The sequence below is a fragment of the Chrysemys picta genome, chromosome 25, assembly GCF_011386835.1.
Source record: "Chrysemys picta bellii isolate R12L10 chromosome 25, ASM1138683v2, whole genome shotgun sequence".
NCBI lineage: Eukaryota > Metazoa > Chordata > Testudines > Emydidae > Chrysemys > Chrysemys picta.
The window spans coordinates 4,037,318-4,063,621 of NC_088815.1; the positions used below are offsets into that span (position 1 = coordinate 4,037,318).

The 26,304-nt window shown below is 59.2% G+C and overlaps 1 protein-coding gene across 2 annotated transcripts; it reads left to right on the forward strand.

Annotated features, from left to right (window-relative positions):
* The first annotated feature begins 1,240 nt into the window (after positions 1 to 1,240).
* MFSD12 (major facilitator superfamily domain containing 12) lies at positions 1,241 to 23,250 on the forward strand. 2 transcript variants are annotated; one of them, XM_005313808.5, is made up of 10 exons: positions 1,241 to 1,648; positions 13,463 to 13,673; positions 15,540 to 15,663; positions 15,866 to 16,063; positions 17,115 to 17,207; positions 17,481 to 17,573; positions 20,146 to 20,316; positions 20,824 to 20,918; positions 21,351 to 21,481; positions 22,754 to 23,250. In XM_005313808.5, the coding sequence occupies exons 1-10, from the start codon at positions 1,381 to 1,383 to the stop codon at positions 22,840 to 22,842; spliced, it is 1,473 nt and encodes a 490-aa protein (XP_005313865.2). In that variant the 5' UTR covers positions 1,241 to 1,380; the 3' UTR covers positions 22,843 to 23,250. The 2 variants fall into 2 exon arrangements, with proteins under 2 accessions (XP_005313865.2, XP_065434288.1); XM_065578216.1 differs by lacking the exon at positions 20,146 to 20,316 and having other exon boundaries at positions 22,754 to 22,983.
* Positions 23,251 to 26,304: the final 3,054 nt, after the last annotated feature.

Below are 26,304 nucleotides of genomic sequence, written 5' to 3' on the forward strand. Positions count from 1 at the left end.
GCACAGTGCTGGCTGGAAAAACTGGCTTGGAATAGCAAGCAAAGGAGCTGTCTGTCTTCTGCTGCTGGCTGAGCCCTGTGTTCAGGGAAACGGGACTTCGTGTATAATCTTTGTAAGTAAACAAGATTGCATCAAAGAACATACCTGGCTCTAGCATCAATTTCTCCTCCTAATGGAAACAACTCACAGGGCCCCGTTTGGGGCACAAGGGTAAGAGTAGTATCCACAATGCCCCTTGAATTCCCTGAGAAGTGGGACTTGCTTCCAGAGCCACGTTATTTTTACTCCTTCACCTTTTGCCTCAACTCTACGGAGTCTAGTAAGTCTGGTAAGAGACTCCTTCGCGTATGGATTAATTGCAAGGCAGCTGCTTATCTTACTGGTTGGCCCTGGGCACTTCCTCTGCCCAAGTTCGTTTCCGCGTTTGGACACTCAGTTGTTCTCTAGACAAATCTTACCGGAGCCAACCCATTTTTGGCAACAAGCCCACAAACTCCAGGGCCTCTGGAGCGCCTGATGCATCCAATGGAGCAAAGATTCCACTGCCTGAATAGGGAGCCAGGGCAGCGGCTCCCACCACTGGGCCTCCACTACTTCCAGTGCAGCAGCCCCACCGCAACCTTGCTGTGTTTACTCTGGGACCGGTCAGATGCCCGCAGTGACCCCAGGATCTGTCCGGGGCGGGGCTTTCTGGGGAGCCCAGGGAGCACCCCTGCCCTAGTTCGATGGAACAATTTGGGGTGTAGAGCAAAAAAAAAAAAATACCAGCAAGATGCAGGTTTTACTTCCCCCTGTCAATGGGCGCAGCGAGGTAGGCCGGGCTCCTGGGGAGCGGGTAACATGGACCTCGCCGAGCACCGGGGAGGCTCAGGAAAGCACTGGGAGCTCCTGAGCGGGCGTAGTGCCGGGCAGTGCTGCTAATAACACCCGGCCCTTTCCGCCGCCAAGCGCTTTCCCAAGCGGCTCAGTGTCGCTGCCCCACTTGAACAGATGGGGAAACTGAGGCCCGGAGCGGGCCAGTGAGACCCAAGGCAGCGCTCGCCCTGCCAGCAATCACAGCCTCCCGCTCGCCTCCTGCCAGCGCCACCCCCGGCCGCAGCCCCGTCGATCCCTGCGGCTCGGCGCGGCCCCGGGGCGGGGCGAGCCTGGCCGAGCCCCGCCCGCCGCCCTCCCCATTGGCCCCGGCTGCCGGCCGAGTCCTGCCCCGGGCGCTTGGCCCCTGTCCCTCCATGGCTGCGGCGGGGCGGGGGGCTCGGCTGAGCGAGGCGGGCGCCGGGCCGTAAAACCCCCGCGCCGGGCGCCCCATGGTCCCAGGCCCCGGCCGCGCCGCTTGATGCAGCTGCGGGCAGCCGCTGCGCGCCCATCCCCGGGAGCCCCGCCATGGCGGAGCCCCCGCCGCCGCTCTCCGGCCCGGCCCGGCTCAGCTACGCCCTGGGGCACTTTCTGAACGACCTGTGCGCCTCCATGTGGTTCACCTACCTGCTGGTCTATTTCCACGCCGTGCTGGGCTACAGCACCACCCACGCGGGGACCCTGCTGCTCGTGGGCCAGGTGGCCGACGGGGTCTGCACGCCGCTGGTGGGCTACGAGTCCGACCGCTCGGCCGGCTGCGGCCGCTACGGCCGGCGGAAAACCTGGCACCTCGTGGGTAAGGCTCCGGGGGGGTCTGGGAGAGGTGGGCACGGGGTTGGGAGCCCCCTTTCGAGGCAGCCCTTGCGGCCGGGGCTGGAGAAGAGCTGCCCCCCCCGATCTCAAAGCGCTTTGGGGAGCCCCCGCTTCGCAGGGGGGGGGGGGCCCTAGGCGAGCCTGCGGCTGAGCAGAGGCGAGAAGGCAGGAGAAGCCGGCGAGGCGTTTGAACGCCACTGTCCCTGCACTGCTCCCTCCGCCCCCAGTACTGTAGCAGGTCCCGGCTGTCTCCGTTCCCTGGCCACTGCTCGGCCGCCCAGCCCTGCGCCCGACTTCCCCTCGGAGCATCCCGCCAATCCCATGGGCAGGAGGGCTCCCAGGGGCCGGCCTCCCTGCTGTGCGACCCTGGTTCGAGCGGCGCTAGTGCACACGGGCCCTGCTGGTGTGATGTGTCCTGCTCTGAACCGGGACGTGTCTGCCAGAGCTCCTGCCTCGGGTTCACATTGAACTCTGCGGCTGTGGGTTCGATCCCCTGTGACAGCCAGGGTGACAGTCCGCTCTGCTCAGAGGCTACGGCTACACTACAAAGGTAAGTCGACCTGTGTTAGGTTGACTTGCCGCCACCGGTGGCTGATGTCCACGCTACCCTCCTGTCGGTGGTACCCAGGAGCGCTTCCACTGACCGAAGAGGGGCAGTGTGGGGGGCTGAGAGCCTGGGCTCGCAGCTCCCCACTGAGAGCCCAGCTGCCACCCAGGGTTTCTCGCCTCTGTGCTCCCAGCTGGGGGGGGGGGGGCAGCTGCCCAGGGCTTTTCACCTGTGGCAGGGAGATCCACGCCCGGAGTCCAGTTGGCTGCTGTGTCCCCAGCAGGCAGTGGGGAGCTGGGAACTCGGGGGTGGGGGGGCAGCAGGGCTCCTGGTGGGGAGGGGGTAGCCCAGGTGGCAGTCCAAGCTGGGAGCCTGGGTGGCAGCCGGGTTTGGAGCGGAGACCAGGTAGCAACCCAGCTTGAGATCCAGGAGCCAGATTTCTTGTCAATTTCACGGCTCCAGTGGAACAGTGAAATTGACAAGCATGACAGCCAACCGCCTTCGCCCTACATCTTTCCCTGAGCTGGTTTTATTAGGTCAGCATAGCAGGGGAGTTACATCAGCAGGAGGAGAATTTCACTGTGTGCACCTCTGCTGTTTTGTTGACAAAACTGCAGTGTAGGCAAGGTTGAACCTTCTGCTGTATCGGGCACAGGTGTCTTCTCCACTTGGGTATGTCCACACTTAAAACACTACAGCCGTAGCTCTTAGTATAGACACCACCTAAGCCAAGGGGATGGGTTCTCCCATCAGCAATCTGCCCGCCCTGGAGGCGGCACTATCTATACCCGGGTCAAGTCTGCATAGCTGTGGTTCCCTGAGAGCCCTGGCCATACCAATGCAAGTTCCTAGTGTAGAGCAGGCCTTGGAGAGGATGTGATTAAATGCATAGTCCATCATACAATAGAATCCTAGAATACTGGGATTGGACTAGATGATCTCTTGAGGTCCCCCTCCAACCCCCTGCTCAAAGCAGGACCAACACCAACTAAATCATCCCAGCCAGGGCTTTGTCAAGCCGGGCCTTAAAAACCTCTAAGGAAGGAGATTCCACCACCTCCCTAGGGAACCCATTCCAGTGCTTCACCGCCCTCCTAGTGAAACAGTGTTTCCTAATATCCAACCTAGACCTCCTCCACTGCAACTTGAGACCATTGCTCCTTGTTCTGTCATCTGCCACCACTGAGAACAGCCGAGCTCCATCCTCTTTGGATCCCCCCTTTAGGTAGTTGAAGGCTGCTATCAAATCCCCCCCTCACTCTTCTCTTCTGCAGACTAAATAAGCCCAGTTCCCTCAGTCAATCTTCATAAGTCATGTGCCCCAGCCCCCTGATCATTTTTGTTGCCCTCCGCTGGACTTTCTCCAATTTGTCCACATCCTTTCTGTAGTGGGGGGACCAAAACTGGACACAATACTCCAGGAGAGGCCTCACTAGTGCTGAATAGAGGGGAATAATCACTTCCCTCAATCTGCTGGCAATGCTCCTACTAATACAGCGCAATATGCTTTTGGCTCCTTTGCGTGAAGGGCACACTGCTGACTCATATCCAGCTTCTCGGCCACTGTAATCCCCAGTTTCTGCAGAACTGCTGCCTAGCCAGTCGGTCCCCAGCCTGTAGCAGTGCATGGGATTCTTCCTTCCTAAGTGCAGGACTCTGCACTTGTCCTTGTTGAACCAAATCAGATTTCTTTTGGCCCAATCCTCCAATTTGTCTAGGTCACTCTGGACCCTATCCCTACCCTCCAGCGTATCTACCTCTCCCCCCAGCTTGGTGTCATCCGCGAACTTGCTGAGGGTGCAATTAATCCCATCATCCAGATCATTAATAAAGATGTTGAACAAAACCTGCCCCAGGACCGACCCCTGAGGCACTCTGCTTGATACCAGCTGCCAACTAGACATGGAGCCATTGATCACTACCCATTGAGCCCGACGATCTAGCCAGCTTTCTATCCACCTTATAGTCCGTTCATCCAGCCCATACTTCTTTAACTTGCTGGGAAGAATACTGTGGGAGACCGTATCAAAAGCTTTTCTAAAGTCAAGGTATATCACATCTACCACTTTTCCCCATATCCACAGAGCCAGTTATCTCATCATAGAAGGCAATCAGGTTGGTCACGTATGACTTGCTCTTGGTGAATCCATGTTGACTGTTCCTGATCACTTTCCTCTCCTCCAAGTGCTTCAAAATGGATTCCTTGAGGATCTGCTCCATGATTTTGCCTGGGAATGAAGTGAGGCTGACCAGTATGTAGTTCCCCGGGTTCTCCTTCTTCCCTTTTTTAAATATGGGAACTCTATTTGCCTTTTTCCAATGGTCCAGGACCTCCCCGATCACCACAAATTTTCAAAGATAATGGCCAATGACTCTGCAATCACATCAGCCAACTCCCTCAGTACCCTTGGATGCATTAGAAAAGCTTGACATGCACAAGTCCATGGGTCCAGATCTAAATAGTCCTTAACCTGTTCTTTCACCACTGAGGGCTGCTCACCTCCTCCCCATATTGTGCTGCCCCAGTGCAGCAGTGTGGGAGCTGACCTTGTCTGTGAAGACCGAGGCAAAAAAAAGCATTGAGTACTTCAGCTGTTTCCACATCATTTGTCACTAGGTTGCCTCCCCCATTCAGTAAGGGTCCCACACTTTCCCTGACCACCTTCTTGTTGCTAACATACCTGTAGAAACCTTTCTTGTTACCCTTCACATTCCTTGTTAGCTGCAACTCCAATTGTGCCTTGGCCTTCCTGATTACACCCCTGCAGGCTCAAGCAATATTTTGATACTCCTCCCTAGTCATCTGACCAAGTTTCCACTTCTTGTAAGCTTCCTTTCCGAGTTTAAGCTCACCGAAGATTTCATTGTTAAGCCAAGCTGGTCGCCTGCCATATTTGCTAGTCTTTCTGCAGACCCCCTGCTGTTGCTACTCCTGGAGGAGCTGCAGTGGAGACTTCTCAAATTGGCATAGGCCCCTGGGGCGGTTGAAAAACAACGAGGAGTCCTTGTGGCACCTTAGAGACTAACACATTTATTTGGGCATAAGCTTTCGTGGGCTAGAACCCATTTCATCGGATGCATGGAGTGGAAAATACCGAGGCAGGTATAAATACACACCACATGAAAAGATGGGAGTGGCCTTACCGAGTGGGGGGCCAGTGCTAACGGCCCAGTTCAGCTAAGTTGGAAGTGGGCTATTCTCAACAGTTTAACAAGAAGGGGTGAATACCCAGGGAAGAAAAATCACTTTTGCAGTGCTAATGAGGTCAATGTAATCAAGGTGGCTCATTTCAAACCGTTGACAAGAAGGGGAAAATTTAGTTTTTGTGGTGACCCATCAGCTACAAAGGGGAGGTTCCGTTAATGTGAAGAAATGGGCACCTAGTACTTTTGAGAGAGCCCCCCCCCCCCCCCCAGGCACTTCCCTCTGATAACAGTGTAGTAATAGTTCTAAACCAGCCCCTCTCCTACTGTGCGGGCAGAATGCAGAACCCCAGAGCTGCTGGGGAGAAGCGCTGACTTAACCCTTGGGACACCTCTTCCTTCTCAATTCCTAGCTTCATCTCTGCAGGGTGGCCTGGGACAGACAGGCAGATGCTTATGAACTGAAAGATAGTCGGGCTGAGAGACTTGGCTTGGAGGGGACTGTCCCGACGTTCCTCCTGGGGTGCTGGTCAGCCTCAAAGCTGAGCATCTCACGGGCCCTTTGCAGCTGCCCAGTGAAGCGAAGGCCTCTCCCTGTCTGAGCGGCGGGGACACTTTTTAGACCCATGGGGGCAGGGGAGAGATTCACTCCAGGGCTCGAGAGTCCGTAGCAAAGCCAGAAATCGATCCCAGGAGCCAGACTCCTCGTGTGCTGTTAGAAGAAGGTTACAAATTGCTGGGTGAGGTGCAGGAATTCAGACACCACGGTTGCACCTTCTAGTTCCTAAGTTGCCTGCTCTGCTCTGTTGTGTACGCCCGGCTGGCCCGCGTTGGCCCGTGAGGGCTGGGGGTGTGATCTGGGTCCCTGCTTGGTGGGTGTAGAGGACACCTGGCCCTTTGCTCTCTCATTGTCTCCTTTCTTGTACTTCCATCGTGGTCGTATCTGAGCTCCTCACACCCACAGCACTGCTGTGAAACCAGGCCCTGCTCCCCCCACCCTCCCCATTGTACAGATGGGGCCCGGAGAGGCTGTGTCTACACTGCATGCTAAGGCTGGGCTCTGACTCCGGTTTAAGCCCAAGCTCCCTCTTCCATCCATGCAAATCATTCTGACTCTGGTCAGCAAACACCCAGGATCTGCTGGGGGGGCGGGGCGGTCAGAGTCAGAGTCCTGCTGAGAATCAGGTCATTGTGCAGTGTGGACGCAGCTCAAGCCGCAGACCTGAGCCAGCAGGTCTGTGCAGCGTGGGTGTGTTCACATGGCTGTCAGACCCGGGCCCTGCAATGGTAAACCCAGGTTTACAATGTAGTGTGGATGCTTACACCAGGACTTGGAGACCGCGAGTGCACAAGCCTGGGACCCACGCGCCTTGGTTTACAATGCAGTGTAAACGCACCCCTAGTGACTTGCCCATGGTTACCCAGTGAGCCTGTGGCAGAGAAAAGAATCAAACCCAAATTACCAGAGTCCAATGCTAGTGCACTCCCTGGTGGGCCACCTTTCCCCAGCTCACACCACAGTCACCAGCTAGCAGGAGAGGCTAGGAAACAGGGCAGTGTGTAGGCTGAGCCAGGAGTCCCACAGTGGCCGCTTTCTCTCCATAACCTGCTGTGACGAAGTGGGACAATTCTTAATGTTTCCTCTGAATATTGTAGGGGTGCCTCAGTTTCCCCTAGGCATTTCTTAAGTCTCTAGATGGTGGGATAAAGGCCAGTGTGCATAAATGGCCGACACTCTGTCTCCTGGCAACTAATGGCCGGGGCCCTTCCCCCCCTGCAAGGGGATAGCTAAAGGTGTTGGAGAACAAAGGAATCAGGTGACCTCCTGGCCTGGGAAAGGAAAAAGCCCAGAGGAGGAGGGGCTGGAGGGCGTTTCAGTTTGGCGCTGGCTGGGGACGGGAAGTGAGTGCAGACGCGGGTGTCTGGCTCGCTACCCCCCCAAAATGGACCCGGCTGAGGGGTCCTGTTCTCTGTACCTACAAGCTCTGTTTTAGACTGTGTTCCTGTCAGCCAACCAGTAAAACAGAGGTTTAATAGATAAGAGTCACATCTGCCTGTGAAGTTGGGGTGCAGGACCCTCTGGCTTCCCCAGGACCCCGCCTGAGCGGACTTGCTGTGGGAAGCGCACGGTGGGGCAGAGGATGCTGAATGCTGCAAGGTCAGACCCAGGAAGGTGGAAGCCGTGTGAGCTTCTTGCCCTGAAGACAGTCTGCTCCGAGGGAGAGGAGACTTCCCCAGAGTCCTGCCTGGCTTCGTAGGGAGCAGTTCCAGAGCATCGCCCGGGGACTCCATGACACCAGCCTGTCGAGCAGCCCGTCTCTGCCTTTGGCCCTAGCACCTTGAATGGTGCATGCCAGTTCCATGGCTGGCTCCCTAGGGCACATCCTGCCCTCCATTCATGCCCAGCTCTCTCGCTGATCTGTGTGTCCCAAGGGTGCATAGCCAGGGGCTGGTCCCTTTGACTGGGGGCCTTTGTTTCCTAGGCTGCTGGAAAGGGGAGCTCCCCCCCCCCCCCCCCCAGCATTTGCAGCTCTCCTGAGATGCTGTCACAGCTCCAGGTTCCAGACATCTGGAAGTGTCCCTCAAGGAGCGTCTGGGCCTGTTGGATCGTAGAGCTCCCTGCCTGTGTTCGGAAAGGCCAGAGCTGGAGCAGCTGGGCACGAATGATGCCCATGCAGGACTTCCTGGGCAGGGACTATTCCTGTCCGAGGGAACCTGTACCTGCTCTGGACTGGACGCACTGTTGTGTTTACCGGCAGCTCTCGGGGCAGCTGTGGTTGGAAGGAGCGAATGTCTGCTGCCAGCTCACCCTGAGACACGGTCTTCCTCTGCCGTCGGGATTCATAATGGGCGGTGTGGGCCAGGGGTAGTGCCCCAGACTGAAACTTGGGAGAGCAGGTTTTGCCCCTGGCTCTGCCACTGACCTGCTTGGTGACCTTGGGCAAGTCCTTTCCCTTCTAGCTGCCTCAGTGTCCCCTCCCACCCATTGTCAGTCTGGTCTGTTTAGAGTGCGAGCTCTCTGAGGCAAGGGCTGTCTTCCTCTGTGCTTGTGCAGCACCTCACCCAAGGGGGCTGTGATCTGTGCTGGTGTCGCTGTCACACCCCCACGATCCATCCTCTGATAATCTGGCTCTAGAGCCAGGCAGTGTGGAAACTGCCCCCCCCCCCCCGGAGTACCTGAGGCTCTGCAGCCCGATCCAGAGGCCAGTGTGAGGACTCCTGTGGACTCGGTGGGTTTTGGATCAGCCCCTGGAAGAGGTGGCAGGAGGTAACTGCGCAACCAAACCTCCTTGGCTGCTATTAATGGAGAATTTGACCCATGCGAAGCACTTGCTGCGCATCCCTGTGCCCCGCCCTACGTAGCATCTGGCTACTGACATGGAGCAGAACTGGGGGCTTGAGCCCTGTCATCTCAACTGCCCCCAAACATGGTTTAGGTTTGGGCCCATCTCTAAATTAAACCCTTGTGAATTGCAGACAACCCTCAGCCGCGAACTGTCTGATGAAACCTTCTGAGAGCCCTTTTATCTCCAGATGACAGGAACCTCTTTCATCTTGTGTCTTGTGCAAGGCTGTTATTCACGTGAACCTGTCACGTTGGGGAACAGACCTTCCTGGGGCTGCTGGCTTGAGCTGCAGGAGTCCAGGAGCTGCCGATGGCCCAGATGAAAAGCACGGTGGGCCTGAATCCTTTCGTGCCATTGCAGTTCTGCCCAGCACTGGGGGCTGCATTGAGACACAACCCCCATTGATGTCCCCACTCGAGGGCAGTGTACGGCCCCAATCTTGGTCTTTGAGTTCAGGCTTTTGATCCTGGAATAAGGGGATGCTTTCAAGCTTGGGCAGAGCTAATCTGTTGTGAAAGGCGTATCAAAATCCACTCAAAGCTTGTGGGTCCTGTCCTGAGGCCAACTTCCTACCAATTCCATAAAGACTGATCTCTGTGTGCTCCGGGATGGACAGCCGAGGCGCATAGCGTGGAGCTGATCACAGATGGGTAAATGTATAGGGGGCAGAGGTCTGGCTTAGGCTAGGAAATCTGCCCATTGGCAACGACGGTTGCAGGGAAATGTGCTTCCAGACCATGTTAAGAGGCCACGCCTAGCGCCAGCTGCACTGAACCTGTTGTTGGCAGCAGGTAACTTGTCTAAAGCGGACCAGGCCTGCAAGGAGCGAGGGAAAAACTAGTCTAGCACGGCACTAACTATGGGATCATGATATTGGTTGCAAAATACGAGTGATTTCTCCCCCTCCCCTCCATCGCAAGTGGATTCCTCTTCCAGTTAATGAGTCAGTTCTGGGGGGGAACTGTGCCATCCGGGGTGATGGGGGAATAGGTGATGCCATGGAGGGGAGAGGATCTCATGGTTAAAGAGTTGAACTGGGACTCATGAGATTTGGGTGGATTCCCCAGCTCTGCCCCCCCCCCCCCCTTCCTGAGTCATTTCATCCTCACTGAGCCTCGGTTCCCCATTTTACAAGGGGGGAGGGAAGTGTTCCCTTAAAAATCCTAGAATATCAGGGTTGGAAGGGACCTCAGGAGGTCATCTAGTCCAACCCCCTGCTCAAAGCAGGACCAATCCCCAACTAAATCATCCCAGCCAGGGCTTTGTCAAGCTGGGCCTTAAAAACCTCTAAGGACGGAGATTCCACCACCTCCCTAGGGAGCCCTTTGTCTTGGGGCTCGTGTGTATGAGAGCTGATCTGGTTTAATTTAAGGGGAAATTAACCCCCCAGCCCCGGTGTGGATGCCCTGGCTCCGGTGTAAGAGGCTAAAGGAAAATATCTCCGAGTTGAACAGGTTTATGTTAAAGTGAAACGAGCTCCCCTTGCGCTGACGAGCATCCCCACGGGGGTGGGGGTGGACATGCGCTGCACTGACTTAGCATGTGCCAACACTACAGTGTTTCAGCTGCACAGCTGGGCGCTGCAGCTCGGCCACTGTAGTGTAGACGTGCTACAGCGGCAGAAGGGGGTTTCGATGCAGTAGTCGATCCACCCCCTCGAGGCGGCAGCTGGGCCAACACCAGGTCTTAGTTCAGTTTAACGACACCTCGGGTGGGATTTTCACACCCCTGAGTGTCTTAGTTGGGTTGACCTAAGTTTCAGCTATAGGGTCTAAGGCAGTGGTCCCCAAACTTTAACAACCTGTGAACCCCTTTCACCAAAATGTCAAGTCTCGTGAACTCCCTCCTAAAAAAGAATCTTTCCAGGGATTTTCTTCTTTACCGGAGTATAAATTATAAAAGCAGTGATCTTGGAAATATAAAATTTGTTTTTATGACATGCTTATTACACACTATTATTAATTATTTATCATTACAGTACTTTTGTTACATTATGAAAATGGCAACACTCTTCCAAGATCTCGCTTTTGTAGCTTGTATCACTTTGAATAAACCTGTTATAAGACAAGGCGCCTATGTTTCATCAAGGAGTATCAGATGTGAAACAGCATCAAGGTATCTAAGAAGCCAACTCAAAGCGTTCCTCTTATACAAGCATTCGGGTCTTGAGCAGTTCAAGCAAACAATGCACGTTACAACAAAGCTTAGAGTTGTTCTTCATAATCCTTTTAAAAACAATACTAGCTGCCTATTTAATTTTAAAAACAGCAAAAAATATCCCCCTCCCTTTCCATTTCTTATAAAGAGTCTTGATGTTTAAATCTTCTCAATGTGATAGATCTGCTTAGCTCTTGGAAGTCCAGGGGCTCCGGGCTGCTCGTCCCGTGCTGCCCGGGGTCCCTAGGGACAGCTTTGTCCGCCATTAGAGAATTTTTTCCCGAGAACCCCCGTAACATTTCGCGAATCCCAGTTTGGGAACCACTAGTCTAAGGGTTTGTCTACACGTGGCATTAATCAGGAATGGCTAATCTGCTTTCCATTCCTATCCTGCCTTAATCTGGATTAGTTTTCATGTGTAGACAAGCCCTGAGTGGGTTCAGATTCACACTGGTAGCCTGAACTGGTGCCACTTTCCTGTTTAGACAAGGCCTGAGATTGTTGGGCCTGCAGGGCAGGGACTTGCGCCAAGGGTCTGCAGCGCCTGGCGCAACAGGGCCCTTATCTGCCCCTTATCTGGGGCAGACCCATGCTGATGGCGGAAGAGATTGCGCCAGCTGCGGTGCCCGCGAGCGACATAGCTGGTTTCCGTGGCTGGGAAGGAGCGTCTCTGCGCGCTCCGGGATGCGTGTTAGGCAGCAGGCCACGCGTGAAGGGCTGCGGCCCAGTGCTAGGGACTTGAAGCTGGAGGGCACTTTTGGCTCTGATGCGTACGCCGACGGAGAGGGGGAACAGGAGCTGCGGGGAGCGTCTCTGGTTTCGCTCTGACTCCACCTGGAATTGGTTTCTGGCCCTGCTGGGCTTTTTAGGAAACTGAAACCACCGCGGGGTGTGGAGAAAGCAGCTGGGCAGAACGGTGACGCTGGGCTGGGCTGGGACGCGGGGGCCGGCGTGCAGACTCGCGATGAGGTACCTAGGCCTGCTGGGCCATCGGTGCCTCTGATGCGCTGATCTTGGGCCCCCGGTGAATGCGCAAGGGCGCGGCTTGTGCTGCCTTCTGGCTTCCCTGTTCTCAGCATGGTCGTTTTCCTCCGGCTCTCGGCCCGCTCCAGCAGCGGAAGGAAATGGCCCGTTAGCCACGCTGTGCTGTCTCTCCTGGCCAGCCCTTTCTCGCCCTTTGCCGTCTCCTGGGGATGGTGTATGTGCCCTTGTTCCTCCCACCGCTGGCTGCTCACTGGTAGCGAAGCCTGCTCTGCGGGGGTGGGCTGGGGCATGCGGAGAGGGGGGGCGTGGGCGAGTCACAGGGGTTGGGAGACCAGCCCTCAACTACCACCAGATGCTGAGGGGTCAGACCCCAAACTTTGTGGGCTTCTCTGGCCAGTGAAGGCTGCAGGCCTTCCCGAGGGGATGGGGGGCGTTCTCCAAAATCCCCTCTAGTGCAGTGCCTGTGAAGGACGGGCTGGAGCCAGCGCCCTGCGGGGCGGGGGAATAACCAGCCAGTGGGTCTGTTCAGCGACGAACGTTCAGCTGTCGCGTTGTGCTAGGAATGGCAAAGCCCCGAGCAATCCGGGGCTCAGGAGTGCAGACAGCAGCCGTCTGGGCTAAGCACCAGTCTCCCCTCACTAGACCCAGGTGGGGCCGCGTCGGTGCCCCCTCGTGTGACCCATGCCGCTGGGGTAACGGCGCTTGCTTGGATTGGAGCCAGGCGGCGGGCGGAGCTGCGTTGGGTTGTAGACCGGCTCTCCTGGACGCTTTTCCCCTGCCCTCGGCGGCTGGCTCTGCCAACTCTCCGGATTGGAGAATCCCCCTGAGCCCTCGCTGGCCCGGGCAGCATTGCGAGGACCAGACGCTGCTCTAGGGCTGCCCAGCTCTATGGGGCAGAGTCCAGCGCTCTCCAGCCATGGGGCTGGCTCCTCAGTCCTCAGGGCAAGTCTCTGGCCGAGATCTGTGTTGTTCCGGCGTCGGCGGCTCACTGTGCCTGCGCCCTAAGGAGCACGGTCCCGTGTTTGGATCAGGGCCTGGCATCGTAGCTCCTGGGTCCTACACAGACTGTCTGACTCTGGGGCTGGGCGTGGCTCTGTCCCCCTCCTGCCCCCCCCCCCCAGGGTTGAAGGGCATAACAATGGGCATAACAATGAACTTTGCTGGGGCTGGACAGCATCCCGGTGCAGAACTGGCCGGCAGTGCTGACTGTGCGAGCTTCCAGCTGCTGAGTTTCAGTAATTTGGACTAGGCGCTTGGCTCTGGCCTGCGAGTAGCTGCTGTGGTAGCAGGAGGCCGGGCGGGCACCCCCGAGGCAGCCTGGCCGGAGACAGGAGCCCCACCAGAGTAAGCTTGGGAGTCCCCAGGGAGAGGGACTTGCTGGCTGCCCGGGCAGAGGGCTGCCGGCTCCGAGTACCCACGGAGCAGGAGCGAGAAGACGAGAGGAGTTGGCTTCACAGGCCAGTGCATTGCAGACATGCTGCCCATGGCATAGATCCCTGCTGTGCGCCGTGGGGTGCCCAAGAAACTTGGGACTGGTGTCTCTCCCCTCACCTCCCCCCAGCTCCTGGCCTCGTGTCCAGCCGGGCCCAGTGCTAACTCCTGTCTCTTGCCTCCCCAGGGACTGTCTGCGTCCTGCTGTCCTTCCCCTTCATATTCAATCCCTGCCTGGGCTGCACGGAGGCCACGCCCCAGTGGGTCGCGTTCATCTACTTCATCCCCTTCATAGTCATCTTCCAGTTCGGCTGGGCAGCCACCCAGATCTCCCACCTGTCACTCATCCCTGAGCTGGTGACCACCGACCACGAGAAAGTGGAGCTCACAGCACTCAGGTAACCAGCCACGGGTGCTGGCAGGCCTCGAACCGGGGGCTTGGTGACAACAGCACAGGCTGCTTCTCCTGCAGCTAAAGGCGCAGCACCATCAGCTGTGAGCCAGTAGTGGGCTGTTCTCCCCACTTAGTGTGGGTGACTTTCCGACCGCCCCCTCTGTTACCAGCACCGCTCGAATAGCGTAGGGGGGAGCGTGTCTGAACTCAGCAGCCAGAGCAGATGGGGCACATACACACCCCGCCCCGAGGTAGCCGTGCGGCGAAGCCTGGGTGGAGGTGTGGGTCCTGGAGCCTCCCTTGGAGAGCTGCGTGTGAGGACCCGAGATCTCTGCAGACAGCTGTGCCGTGTGAATGGCCCGGCTGGGGGTGCCACTCGCTGGCATGTTGCACTGCGCGCCTGCCTGGCTGCATAGGGACCAGGGTGGTCGCTACCTCTCTGTAGGCACCCCACCCCCGGCACGTGCACCCCCCCTCTCCTGAGCCTGGATCCTGCTGCTCACTGGGACTGTGAGACCCCCCCCCGCCCCCCCCAGGGACTCGTCTCCTGAGCGAGGCCAAGGGCTGCGTCCGGCCTCTGAACAGTGCTGGGGTGCACCGGGGGCCAAGCTCCTGCCCCCTGCCAGGCCCAAGGAGCCTACGTGCCGCTTGTAGCCGTGTCCATGGTCTCCGCTTGGTGTAGAGAAGCCCCTGAGCACCTGCACAAACCCATATCCGGAGGGCGTCCACAGCGACAGGCACGTAAACAACCCCCCCACACACACACACCCCGGCTGGCAGCTGCAGGAGAGGACGGCGGGACGGATGGCTCCGTTTCAAACACCGAGGCACCTGTCAAATCCCCCCCGCCCCCCTGGCCTGGCTAGAGGGGCTGGCGGAGGAGCGTGGGGATGGCTGGGTCTGGGGTCCTGGTTGTGATTCTAGCTGGAGGGGCGGGGGGCTGTACTCGCCGAGAAGAGTCAGTTGCTCACATCATGCACCAGCGAGTGGCTGTGCAGGTGAACAGGGCCTGGAGCTGCCCCCCCAGCAAACCCCGGAGGGGGGGAAATGGCCCCATGGCTTCACAGGTGGAGCGTTACGGGCCCCTCCAGCCTGCGCGGTGCTGAGTCAGCATGTGGGGAAGCGTCTCTTATCAGCAGGCGAGCGGCAAACAGGCCCGGTTATCTGCCATCAGCGGGCGGAAGTCCCCTCCGCACTGGGTCTGCACCCAGCAGATAACTCTCCACAGGAAGGATGTGGAGCCACGCTGGGGCTGCGGGAGGCTTCACTGCCTCTCTGAGAAGCTGCCGTCCGTCAAACCGTCTGTCCCGTGCAGCCTCACAACTCCCTGCTGCAGGACAGCCCCCAGGGTCGCCTGTTAAACCACGCACCGGGGCAGGGCTGGGCGGTCCCGTGGGGCAGAGGAGAGCCTGGGCTCAGCTGTCATGGATCTAAAGGGGGGTTGGGACCACGGCTGCTGGACAGGGACCCTGTGCGGGGTCTAGCTCCTGGCATGCCCTGCCCAGCGTCACCACTGGGGTCTGCGTCCCAGGAGCGCCTCCGGCTGTTTGGGGATTCTGTTCTCTGCAGCATAATCCCAACTGCACCGGCCAGTCTGGCTCCCTCCAGCAGGGGGCAGCACTGCTTGTCTGTGCAAATTTACCCCCGCGGGAGTGTTCACACTCAGTTCTCCTTCCCCCCCGCTCCCCTCCCCAAGGGCGGGTTTGTGCTGCGGACGTGCCTGACGCTGGCTGTGGAATGTGAGGGGGATGTGACCGGCTCAGGCTCCAGATCTTGTTCTGCACCACCATGCAGTGTTTCCCCCTCCCTCTCGCGCACGTGGGCACTCGGGCTGGGAGCGCCCCGTGACTCGCTGCCTCCTCTCCCCCAGGTACGCCTTCACCGTCGCGGCCAACATCACCGTGTACGGCGTGGCCTGGCTGCTCCTGCACTTCCAGCTCAGACACTCGGGGCCGACGGAGCAGCTGGGCAAGCCTGACATCCATATCTTCCGGGTGAGTGCGGCGGGGCCAAGTCCCGGGCAGCGCAGCTGTGATGGGGGAGAAGCTGTGAGGCAGCGCAGGGCTTATGGGGCAGTTGTGGGTCTCTCGGCAGAGACTGGGATCAAACCGGCCTGCCCCTCTCCAAGTGCCCCCCGACCACCCCTACCCCCCCGGTTTCCTGAGGATTTGCTGAGTCTCCTTCCTGTCCCATCAGAACCTGTCCCTGATCGTGGTGGCGGTGGGCGCTGTGTTCTCACTCCTGTTCCACCTGGGCACCAAGGAGCAGCGCCACCCCCAGGCCAGGCTGCTCGAGCCCGAGGAGCACACGCCGCTGCTGCAGAAGGGGCACAAAATCCCCCCGCGCCCACTGCTACTGTGGAAACACTGGCTGCAGGAGCCTGCCTTCTACCAGGTACGGGGTGTGCCCGGTGAGGGGGACAGGTGTGTGGGGAGCGGGGGGCCTCGCAAGAGATGGGCATAGCTGTGTGGCAGGCCTGGCAGCTGGATCTCTGTATCCACAGGACAGGTGCGGCACAGGCAGGCGCCTGATGCCCCCAGCCGTGCACCCTCGGACCCCTGCCTTGGCCGTGCCCTGCTGGGACGGGAGGCCAGTCTCCAGGCTTGGCCTCCCAGTCATGCCAGCAGTGCTGGTGGCTTTTGCCATGGCCGCCCTCCCCAACCTCCCCCCCGGACACAGGAGCCCCCAAATAGCTACTGAGCACCGGCCCATGCATTGTCCCCGCGGCTCAGCACCTGGTGCTGGGTCAGGAGCGTCCGGTGCCGGGTGTGACGGGCTGCCCGCCCCTCCGGGACCTGCCGGGGAGAGCGCGGGAGTGTGGCCAGCAGCTGTCTGCCCCTGCGGCTCTCTGGGGCTTTGCACAGCTGTGTGGCACCCAGGGCGTGTTGCTGGGCCTGGACTGTCGCCCTCTGGGGCTGGGGAGAAGCAGAGCTTTGGGTGGCTCAACAGCGCCCCCTCAGGCCAAGGCAGGAGTAGCACTGCCTCCCTAGTGGGTGCCAAGGGGAAGGGGTGCTGGAGGGTTCGAGCAGCAGCACGGGTGACCTGAGGGGGGAGAGATGCCCCACTCAGGACGCTCAGACCTGGCCACGTGTCACTGCGCCCAGCCGGCCAGGCCTGTGGGCACCCCAGCGAGGCAGGTAATGACTCTAGATTCAAAGGGGCTCGTTATTGGGGGAGGGACACTTGTGCGGTAGGAGAGAAGCCCCCTTTGGTACAGGAACCTCTGTCTTCTGCCCCACAGCTTTCTACAGGGGCCTGCAGGACTGGCCTGTGCTGGCTCCTTGGCTCTGCGTCCTGTGGCTGCGATGGCCCTGGTCCTCTGCCCGCCTGGGGGAGACATGGGCCATGAGCCTCAGGGTCTCCGTTCCTTCCAGCACAAACCACTCAGAGCTGGGCTGGAGGGCAGGGGCGTGGCTGGCGTAATGGCTGGTGTGTCTCCCTCTAGGTGGCGATGCTGTACATGGCCACGCGGCTGATTGTCAACCTGTCCCAGACCTACATCGCCATGTACCTGACCAACTCGCTGATGCTGCCCAAGGTGAGTGAGCAGCAGAGGGCGCCAGTGGGCAGGTCCAGCCCAGCACTGGGCGTCACTTCACACCAGGCACCGGCTCGACCAGGACAACCCTGCGATGCCCATGGGGGGGGGTCCCTGTGTTGCTGGAAGGGCTGGGTTATAGGTGGGGAACCCCCTGGGTGGCTGGTGGAAGGCAGAATAGGGCAGGGGATCCCAGCAGTGTGTGTGAGGGGGGGCACAGACCCTTGGGACATCTGTGAGCCAAGCACTCTGCTCTGTCTCTCTCCTCCCCAGAAATTCATCGCCACCATCCCCCTGGTGATGTACATCAGCGGCTTCCTCTCCTCCTTCCTCATGAAGCCCGTCAACAGGTGGATCGGCCGAAACGTGAGTAGCTTGCGGGGGGATGGGGGACAGCATCCCGCTGTAACCGCGCACGTCTGGGCCTGCGGGGAGATGCCCGTCGGCAGGAGTGGGCTCATGCTGGGTGGGTGTGATGTGCCCTCTACCCTGGTGGCACCCCTGCCCTTTACGTGCTTTGCTGCTGTAGCCGCCAGCACGCGAGTCCCTCCCAGCCCCGTCTGTGTGCTGCGGCCGGCCATGCCTTGGCTCTCCCCACCCTGGGAGCACCACACGCTGCCGGCCCCAGCTTCCCCCCAGCAGGGAGTGTCCGGTGCTGCCCCGCCCGCCCCGGACAACACAAACTTATCTAGAGCCTGTCGCTTTATGACTAGAAACGCTAGCCCATAACTTCCCCCAAGTGGAGTTTCCCAGCCACGTCTGCTCAAACACGCTCTATTAGCTAAAGCAACACCCCCCGTTTGTTACCGACCGCGAGACTGTCAGCGAGTACGAAAAGCCAGAAATGGTTACAAGGAAAACAAAGCCGAAGCAAGGCACCAGCTACGCTTACCAAACTAGGCTAAACGCCAGGCAAAGTCTTTCTCCCCACGTGCTCTCAACAGCCTTCCTGGCCAAACTCCTCGGGCCAGGAGCCCGTCTTCTGTTCACTGGCTGCTTCCTTTGTTCCTTCTGGTGCAGCGAATCGATGGGGAGGGAGTCTGTGGGGGACTTGTCCCTCCTTTGATAGCCTCAGGCCCCCCCTTGGAAAACGTTTCCAGGTGAGATTCAGGAGACAGAGTCCACAGGAAAGGCTGGTAGCGCTTGACCCTCCTTGGTCTCCCCTTCCTGCGTGGTGACTCTGCTGTGCATTTGAGGGGATTATGGGGTGCAGTCTGTCACGGGGGGGTGGGCTCAGCTCCTTGGAAGGGGCTGCTCGGTGCACAGTCGGCATCCAAATCCAACCAGCTATTGGGCCGTGCAGAGCAGGGGTCAGAGTCCCAGAGGAGTGGGGCCTGATCCTGAACCTGCAGCTCCCACGGATCCCAGATTGAGTTGCACGCTCAGCTCTCCAGAAAATCAGCCCCCGATGGTGTAAATTCCCCACCCTCTCCAATGTCCCGTCTAAACTGCTTGCCCTCCCTTGTCTGGCCACCTCTCCTGCTCCCCACACAGCTCCGTGCACGGACCCCAGCCCTGTTCCAGGCCTGCCACAACCACCCACAGGCAAGGAATTCATCCGCTAATAAGAGATGGAGTTTTAGCTTAAATATCAACTCTCCCTCCCTGGCTGTCCTCTTCGCATCAGCACTGCCCTCTGCCTCCCTGTCGAACTGGGGGGCAGGAGGTGCTGCTGCACTACGAACAGGGTCATGTCACTGTGACCTGTTGGGGTGCCCGCTGCTCGGTTCTGGTCGCCCCACTTCGGAAAGGCGTTCAGAGACGGGCAGGAAGTCCGGGAATACTCTTATTTACCCTTCCGGCTGCAAGAACAAGGGAAACCAGGGCACATTCAGAACCAATGGTGTCCTGTGCTGGAATCTCGTGGCACTAACAATTACGGCAGAACTATCCTGGCTTTTGACCTTGAAAATACGATCCCCTTAGCCAAGTACCCAAACGGCCTCTGAACCTGGCCACGCAGCTCTGCCAAAACACCTTGATCTGGCCCACAGCTCCCTGCTCCTCCACTCCTGGCCTCCCACCCCACCCCCAACAGCGCTTCTGACCCCTAGCATAGAGCTGGAGGGTGATCATAGAGCCATGGGGTTAGGAGGGACCGCAAGGGTCATCTAGTCCAGGGGTTCTCAACGTGTAACCATGGGGGTACGCAGGGGTTTTCCAGGGCGTACATCAACTCAGCCAGAGATTTGCCTAGTTTTACACCAGGCTACAGAAAAAGCACCAGCCAAGTCAGTACAAACCAACATTTCATACAGACAAAACGAGAAAAGAGGCAGTTTTCCAGTAGCCGTGTGGCTGAGACTCTCGTATTTTTATGGCTGATTCTGTGAGCAAGTCGTGTTGAAGTGCGGTGAGACTTGGGGGTACATGAGACATCCGCCTCCTGCAAGGGGGGCAGTCGTCTGGAAAGGTAGAGAGCCCCTGACCTAGTCTAACCCCTGCCAAGAGGCAGGATTTGCTGTGACTGCACCATCCAAGGCAGGTGGCTCCAGCCTCCTTTCGAAAACCTCCAGTGAAGGGGCTTCCACAACTCCCGAGGCAGGTCTGGTCCATTGTCCTACTGTTCTTACTGAGATTGAATCTAAATCTGCTCCGCTGTCGTTGGAACCCACTGCCTCTTGTCCTGCCCTGTGTGGCGCAAGAGAAGAACGTTTCTCCATTTTTCTTATGGCAGCCTGTCAAGTATTTGAAGACCGCTACCATGTCCCCCCTCAATCTCCTCTTTTCCAAACTAACCCACCCCCTTCCTTCAGCCTTTGCTCGTCTGGCTGCATTCCAGCCCTTTGATCGTCCTTGTCGCTCGCCTTTGTATCCTTTCCAGTTTCTCTGCATCCTTCCTATACATGAACCTATGTACTGCAGCTCTGGGGAGTCCTGGGTTTAATGAGTGTTTCTCCCCTGCCCCCTTCTCTCCCTGCCCTTCGCCTCCGAGCAGCTGACCTACTTCATGGGGTTACTCATTATCCTGGCCTTCGCCTCCTGGGTGGCCCTGGACAGCCGGCTGGGAGCGGAGGTTTATGGAGCAGCTGTGCTGCTCGGGGCTGGCTCGGCCACCATCTTGGTCACATCCCTCTCCATGACGGCTGACCTCATTGGGAGCAACACGGTAGGTTCCTGCGGGGGCGAGTGATAGGATGGGCGCAGCTGCTGCCCAGCTAGTGCCCCTGGGGGTAGAGCAGTGGGTACGACCTCCCCTTTGCCGGGCCCGGCAGGGGTCACTGAACAGGGCTGCCTTCCTTCAGCACAGCGTGGTCCAGCATGGGCGTCCCAGGCTCTCTGGGTTTGTGGGGCCGTCGCCCTTCCTGGGTTTCTGAAGGGGCTTTAGAGAGCCCGGGGGTCTGTACAGAACGGGGCGCTGGCCCTGGTACCAGACGGGAATTAGCTTCTGCTGCAGGAGCGAGTTTGCCCACAAGAGGGCACGAGGCTCCCTGATTCTGTACCTGGCTGATCCGAGCTGCACCCGCCCTGAGCTGGGTGAGCGAGGACTAGGGGGTCCCAGCGTGCGTCTGCAGGGAGCCCGGGGCGGCTGCGGGAGATGCCAGAGGAGGCAGAGATGTGGGTGGGTCGAGCCCTGGGGTGTGGAATGAGGCTGATGCTGTTCGTTTCCCTGCAGCACAGCGGAGCTTTCGTCTATGGGGCCATGAGCTTCACGGACAAAGTGGCCAACGGGGTGGCGGTGATGGCCATCCAGAACCTGCACCCCTGCCCGTAAGTGTCGTGGCTGGCCTGGGACGCGGGCCTGGGGCTGCTGGTGAAGACCCCTGTGGCAGGCACCGCTGTTCCCCTCTGGCAGCAAACCAGTCACCCAGTCCAGAGCATCTACCAGCCCTTCCCCTCGCCCCATGGGAGACCCCAAGACCTTCCAGCTCCCAGCACAGTCCCCCGCTGCTCGAGCTGAAGAGTTGCTCCCCTAGCTGCTGCCTGTTGTAGGCCAACCAGCGGGGGGATGCGGTACACTCTGGCGGTGCCTTACCACTGCATTGTGCCATCCCCAGAGCCAGCACGTGCCCCCTCCCAGCCCCACTGGGGGCAGCTGCCAGCCTGCCTCCCCCCTGCAGTGACTGTCCCCTCTCCGGTGCGTGCGTGGGGCTGGGGGAGCCGGGGTCCCTGCTGGAGCCTCACTTGTCCCTTTGCCTTCAGGACCCAGCTCTGCTGCGCCGGCTGCGTCGAGTTCTACCACTGGGTGATGGTGGTCGTCACCGGGGGCGTCGCTGTGGCCGCCATCATGTGTCTGTGCTGCATTATGATCTGGCCAATCCGGGTCCGATTCCGTGAGTCCTGTGTCCTGGAGGAGGGGCTGGCAGCAGAGCGGGGGCTGGTTTTGGGGGGGGGAGGGGGGAGGGCACGTCTGTCTTCAGATCCTGCTGGCTGTGGGGGGTCGTTCTCCGCTACCCCAGTCCCAGCAGGGGGGGCTGTATCAAGGCTGGCTGTGGGGAAGCTCACAGCTACTCCAGTTCCAGCCACTTCCACCAGGAGGCGCTGTAGGGGAGCCAGATAACCGCACGAGAGGCATTGAAATGAGCTAGAAAACCCGCTCTCCTCTGACATGGTGACTTACACAGAACCACTGGGGGTGAAACGAAGAGGGCTTAAGCTGAGGCACTGCTGAGCTGGGGGGCCAGGCCTGTTAGCAGATGCTCTTCCCCACCCCCCCACCCCGCACCTCCCTCACCCTGCCGACTCAGTGGCAGCTCTAAGGTGACTATGGGGCGCTGGATTTTGGGGGCCACTGCAGCTCCTTAGCTGAACACTGGGGGCGCTGCCCAGCCTCTGCTCCTGCTGCTCTCTGAGGTCTGGTCCCCCCCCCCCCCCCCCCCCCGAGCAGGGTAGTTATACCGACCTAACCCCCGTGTAGACAGCGCTGTCCATGGGAGAGCTGCTACCACCCCTCGGGGGCAGGGGGAGAGCTCTCTCCTGGCGGCTTGGAGCATCTTCGTTAACGTTTCAGCGTAGACATGCCCTCGCTCCTGTGAAGCTGGTGCCTCTTGGCCAAGACCTGGTGGGAGGCAGCGGGGCTAGTGGTCAGAGCACAGGGCTGGGCGCCAGGTGGCTGTGGTCCGTGCTGGACGGTTCAGTTGGCGTGTAGCTGGCCTTGCCTGGGTGCTCTCCAGCGGGGCTGGCAGATGTGGGCTGAGACCTTTCAAAACTGTCCAAGGGATTTGTGCACCCGCTGCCCTGAGAGTGAGCAGGGAATGAGGGTACGATTCTTGTAACCGCGTAAAATGCCGCAGGCCCAGAGTGCTTCATGCTTCTTGGCAGGGAGGGTGGCTGGGGCAGGATGTCTGCTCCGGCTCTGGAGAAAACGTGGCCTCCTGTTAGTCATCCCCCCCGCCCCCGGTGGAAGCCCCTGGGCCCCCTGGGTTAAGGTGGACACTAGTGGGCTGGCCCAGTCTAAGCTTGGGGCCACGGGATGCAGACTGGGGTCCTGTCAGTCAGCTGCTTAGTGCTTTTCTGCCCCATGTCCCATGCCTGGAGGGGGCACCTCAGGGCCTGGGGACCTGTTAACCCAAAGGCCAACCTGCTGCTGTTTCTCTCTGCTGCAGATGACGTCTCGGTGCTGCCGCTGGCTGGGGCAGGGCCGGGCGAGGCTGAGAGCACAGGGGAAAGGAGTCGAAGCAGCACCGTCAACTGAGCCGAGCGCTCGCACTTGGAACCGGGACTGCGCCACTTGCACTTTATACCTGGGATGCTCCAAAGGAAGGGAACTGATGCTGGGACCCGGGGCAGGGCCGGTGCTGAGGTCGTGCAGCAGGTCGGCCTGTTCCTTTGCATCTCCCTCCCGCCACTTTGCACGGACTTTCCTTCCCCCGTCACTGTGTAACGTCGCCCCCCTGCTGGCAGCGGGGGGAATCCCATGTCTTTGCACATGTCTAATCCTAGGACTTGCCGGGCAGCGGCACGAATCGGATCTGCCCCATGCACTGTGGGAAGGGGGCACTCAAGAACCTGTACGTTTTAACACGTGTTGTGCAATCTGTCTGTGAATAACACTTTTTTAAATGAGTGCCATCCTGAGTAAAGAGACGACGTTTGAAGGACAGCAGCGCTGTGTGCAGGGGGTTCCGATCTGCGTCACCACTAGCAATTCTCCTGCAAACTGCGTTTCCAGCTGGGGGCGGGGACCTGCCCCTCCTTCACCCCTTAGAAATTCTGCTGATTGGCCTCTGCACAAGGGATCTGGCTGCAGCATCACAGCATAGCCAGCACTTGTGAGATTTAAAGTCCCAGCTCCTGGAGTCAGGTGACTAATGGGAATTTTTGGCTTTGATTTTGTTTTAAGCAAGTTTCCAGCTCTTGTGGCTGCAGCGAAGTGTGAACCCCTTAAGGCACCGCCCCCAGAAGGGGAACCCATACAGCGCTACTTGAGCTAAAAATCACAACGCTTTTTAATTTCAGGATTTGGAGGTGGCTGCTTGTGGTTTTTGTTTTTAACACTTGGGCCCACAGCGCCAGCCTGTCTCTAGCCTCCTCTCCCCCACCCCCTTCCCAGGGCTGGGGAGGGGATTGGGGAGCTGCTAACGTGCCTTCCCCTGAACTGCTTCTGCCCTACGTACAGCTTCTCTCTGGCGGCCGACCCCTTCTCTGGCGGCTGCCCCTCCCAGCTGTGCAGCTGCTGTCTGACTTGCCCCCCCCCCCCCCCCCCCTGCGGCTGGGAGGCAGGTTCCCCTGGGCTGGGATCTCACGATGCCAGGGGTGCTTGTGGTAGCACGTCCCTTGTCCTGGGTTAATGCCGGGCTGCCCAAAGCGCGGGTGCAGGAGGGCAGAGGAGCATTACGTGGTGGGACAGTCCCACTGCTCTAGACCCCCGCCCCCCCCCCAGGGCCTTTGGCTGCCAGTAGGTAGGAAGAACCAGCCCTGCTGCTCCCCACCTCGCTCCAAAGGCAGGCGGCTGGAGTGCCTCGGAGGAGGAACAGGGCTGTGGCTGGCAGGGCCTGGCCCTCCTGGGGGCGTGGGGGAGGGGGAGATGGTACCCTGGTGGGGGTGGGGCGAGATGGTACTTGCCAGGGGGGCAGGGCCTGGTCCCCACTGGGGTGACCAGCTGGAAGCAGCTTAGCACGGACCGGAGCCCATCGTTTAGCTCCAGTCTGTGCGCGCCAGCCTGCCAGTGTGGGGCCGTGTCCTGCTCGTCCATCCCAGCCCCCAAGGCGCTTCCCCGGCTCGCTGCTCTCCAGGCTGCCCAGGGGCTCGGAGCGCCATTTTGTGGCGTCTCCCCCTCCTCTTTCAGCAGATAAACCAGCAGCTGGTTTCCCAGCAGCCCCCGCTCTGAGCGCGCCCAGCATTGCTCTAAAATAGCACGAGGAACTGAGCACGGCTGAGTAAACAGAGGGTGGAGAAAAACCTCAGCCGAGCGTCTGCCTTGAACTCCCAGTCCACAGCCCTAATTGCACGGCCGGGCGCTGCTTCCTGGGAGCTGGAGGAGGACAGGCCCTCGCCCTGGGGCCTGCACGCCTGTCGTCTGTGCTGAAAGCCCCTGTCCTAGGCCACCTCCGTCTGCATCACTCAGCAGCCAGGGGGCCAAGGCTTGAATCTCTCCTCTGTGCCCATTGCTAGCTGGGCTGAGCGTGTGAGCTTGGACAGTTTGGGCTGGTGTCTGGCCAGGGGCTGGTGGGCACCCCGCCTGCCCCAGAGATCAGCACTACCCTCTAGGGCTCTGGCATAGGGGTGCCAGGCGTCTGGTTTTTGACCGGAACACTTGGTCAGAAAGGGGCCAGGCGGCTCTGGTCAGCGGGGCTAAGGCAGGCTCCCTGTCCGGCTCCCAGGAAGCAGCCGGCATGTTCCTCTGGCTCGTAGACAGAGGGGGGCCCAGCACGCTGTCCCGGCCTGAGCGCCAGCTCTGCAGCTCCCATTGGTCAGGAACCACCCCTGAACCCCCTCCTGCATTCTGAACCCCTTGCCCCCAACCTCTTTACCCCCCCCCAAGTAAACACCCTGAATCCCTTTAACCAGCCTGCTTCAACCTGAACCCCTTGTTTCTAGCCCCACCCCAGAGCCCGCATCCCCAGCCCAGAACCCATACTCCGAACCCCTCGGACCCAGCCTGGAGCTCCCTCCTGTATCCCAAATCCCACACCCCCAGGCAGAGCCCTCACCCCCTCCTGCATCCCAACTCCCAGCCCGGTGGAAATGACCAAGTGAGTGAGGGTGGGAGAGCGTGATGGAGGACGGAGTGAGTGGGGGTGTGGCCTCAGTGAAGGGGCGGGGCAAGGGTGTCCAATTTTCTGCAAATAGACAGTTGGCAACTCTAGTCTCTCCTCCTGAGCGGGGAGAGACACACACACACCCCGCCTGCCCGGCCCAGGCCCAGGCAGGGAGCATGACTGGCCGGCTCCCCTGTGGCCCACCCCCCAGCAGACACAAGATCCTGCCTGGGCTGGCTTTTTCAGGGCTAGTGCTGGGAACCGCTTGGGGGGGTGGGGCTGGGACTGGGCTGGGACCCACCGGCGGCACAGGGATGAGGCTGGACAGTGGGGCCGTGGCCCCCAGGAGAGTCTGAGCCCCGCTTGCTGAACTGGACAGGTAGGTGCTCCCCGCTGGCACCTTGCCCGCTGGGGGGCACTGCCCACTGCCTGTTTCTGCTGCCCTCTGAGGCCCAGAACTCGGGGGGGTAAAGAGGCTCTCTGGACGCTCAGGGGGTTGAAGCAGGCAGTTAAAGGCGGGTGGGGCGCAGTTTAAGCCAAACCAAGCAAAGTCTGAGCTTCCACATGGGTTTGCGCCAAATTAACCACCTTGCTTCAGATGGGTTTGTTCCACTAGCACGACTTGCAGACAAGGCCTTGGTCTCCCCCAGGCCTCCCTCCCTCACTGCAACTTGAGACCATTACTCCTTGTTCTGTCATCTGCTACCACTGAGAACAGTCTAGATCAGGGGTAGGCAACCTATGGCCGAAGATGGCATGCAAGCTGATTTTTCAGGGGCACTCACACTGCCTGGGTCCTGGCCACCGGTCCAGGGGGCTCTGCATTTTAATTTCATTTTAAATTAAGCTTCTTAAACGTTTTAAAAACCTTATTTACTTTACATACAACAATAGTTTAGTTATATATTATAGACTTATAGAAAGAGACCTTCTAAAAATGTTAAAATGTATTACTG

What these genes read in the sequence shown, in the direction of transcription:
- MFSD12 (XM_005313808.5), top strand. Translation starts at nt 1,381, where the DNA reads ATGGCGGAGCCCCCGCCGCCGCTCTCCGGCCCGGCCCGGCTCAGCTAC. An exon ending in ACTCGCTGATGCTGCCCAAG is followed by an intron (nt 17,208 to 17,480) that starts GTGAGTGAGCAG and finishes TCTCCTCCCCAG; the next exon opens with AAATTCATCGCCACCATCCC. An exon ending in CAGAACCTGCACCCCTGCCC is followed by an intron (nt 20,919 to 21,350) that starts GTAAGTGTCGTG and finishes CTTTGCCTTCAG; the next exon opens with GACCCAGCTCTGCTGCGCCG.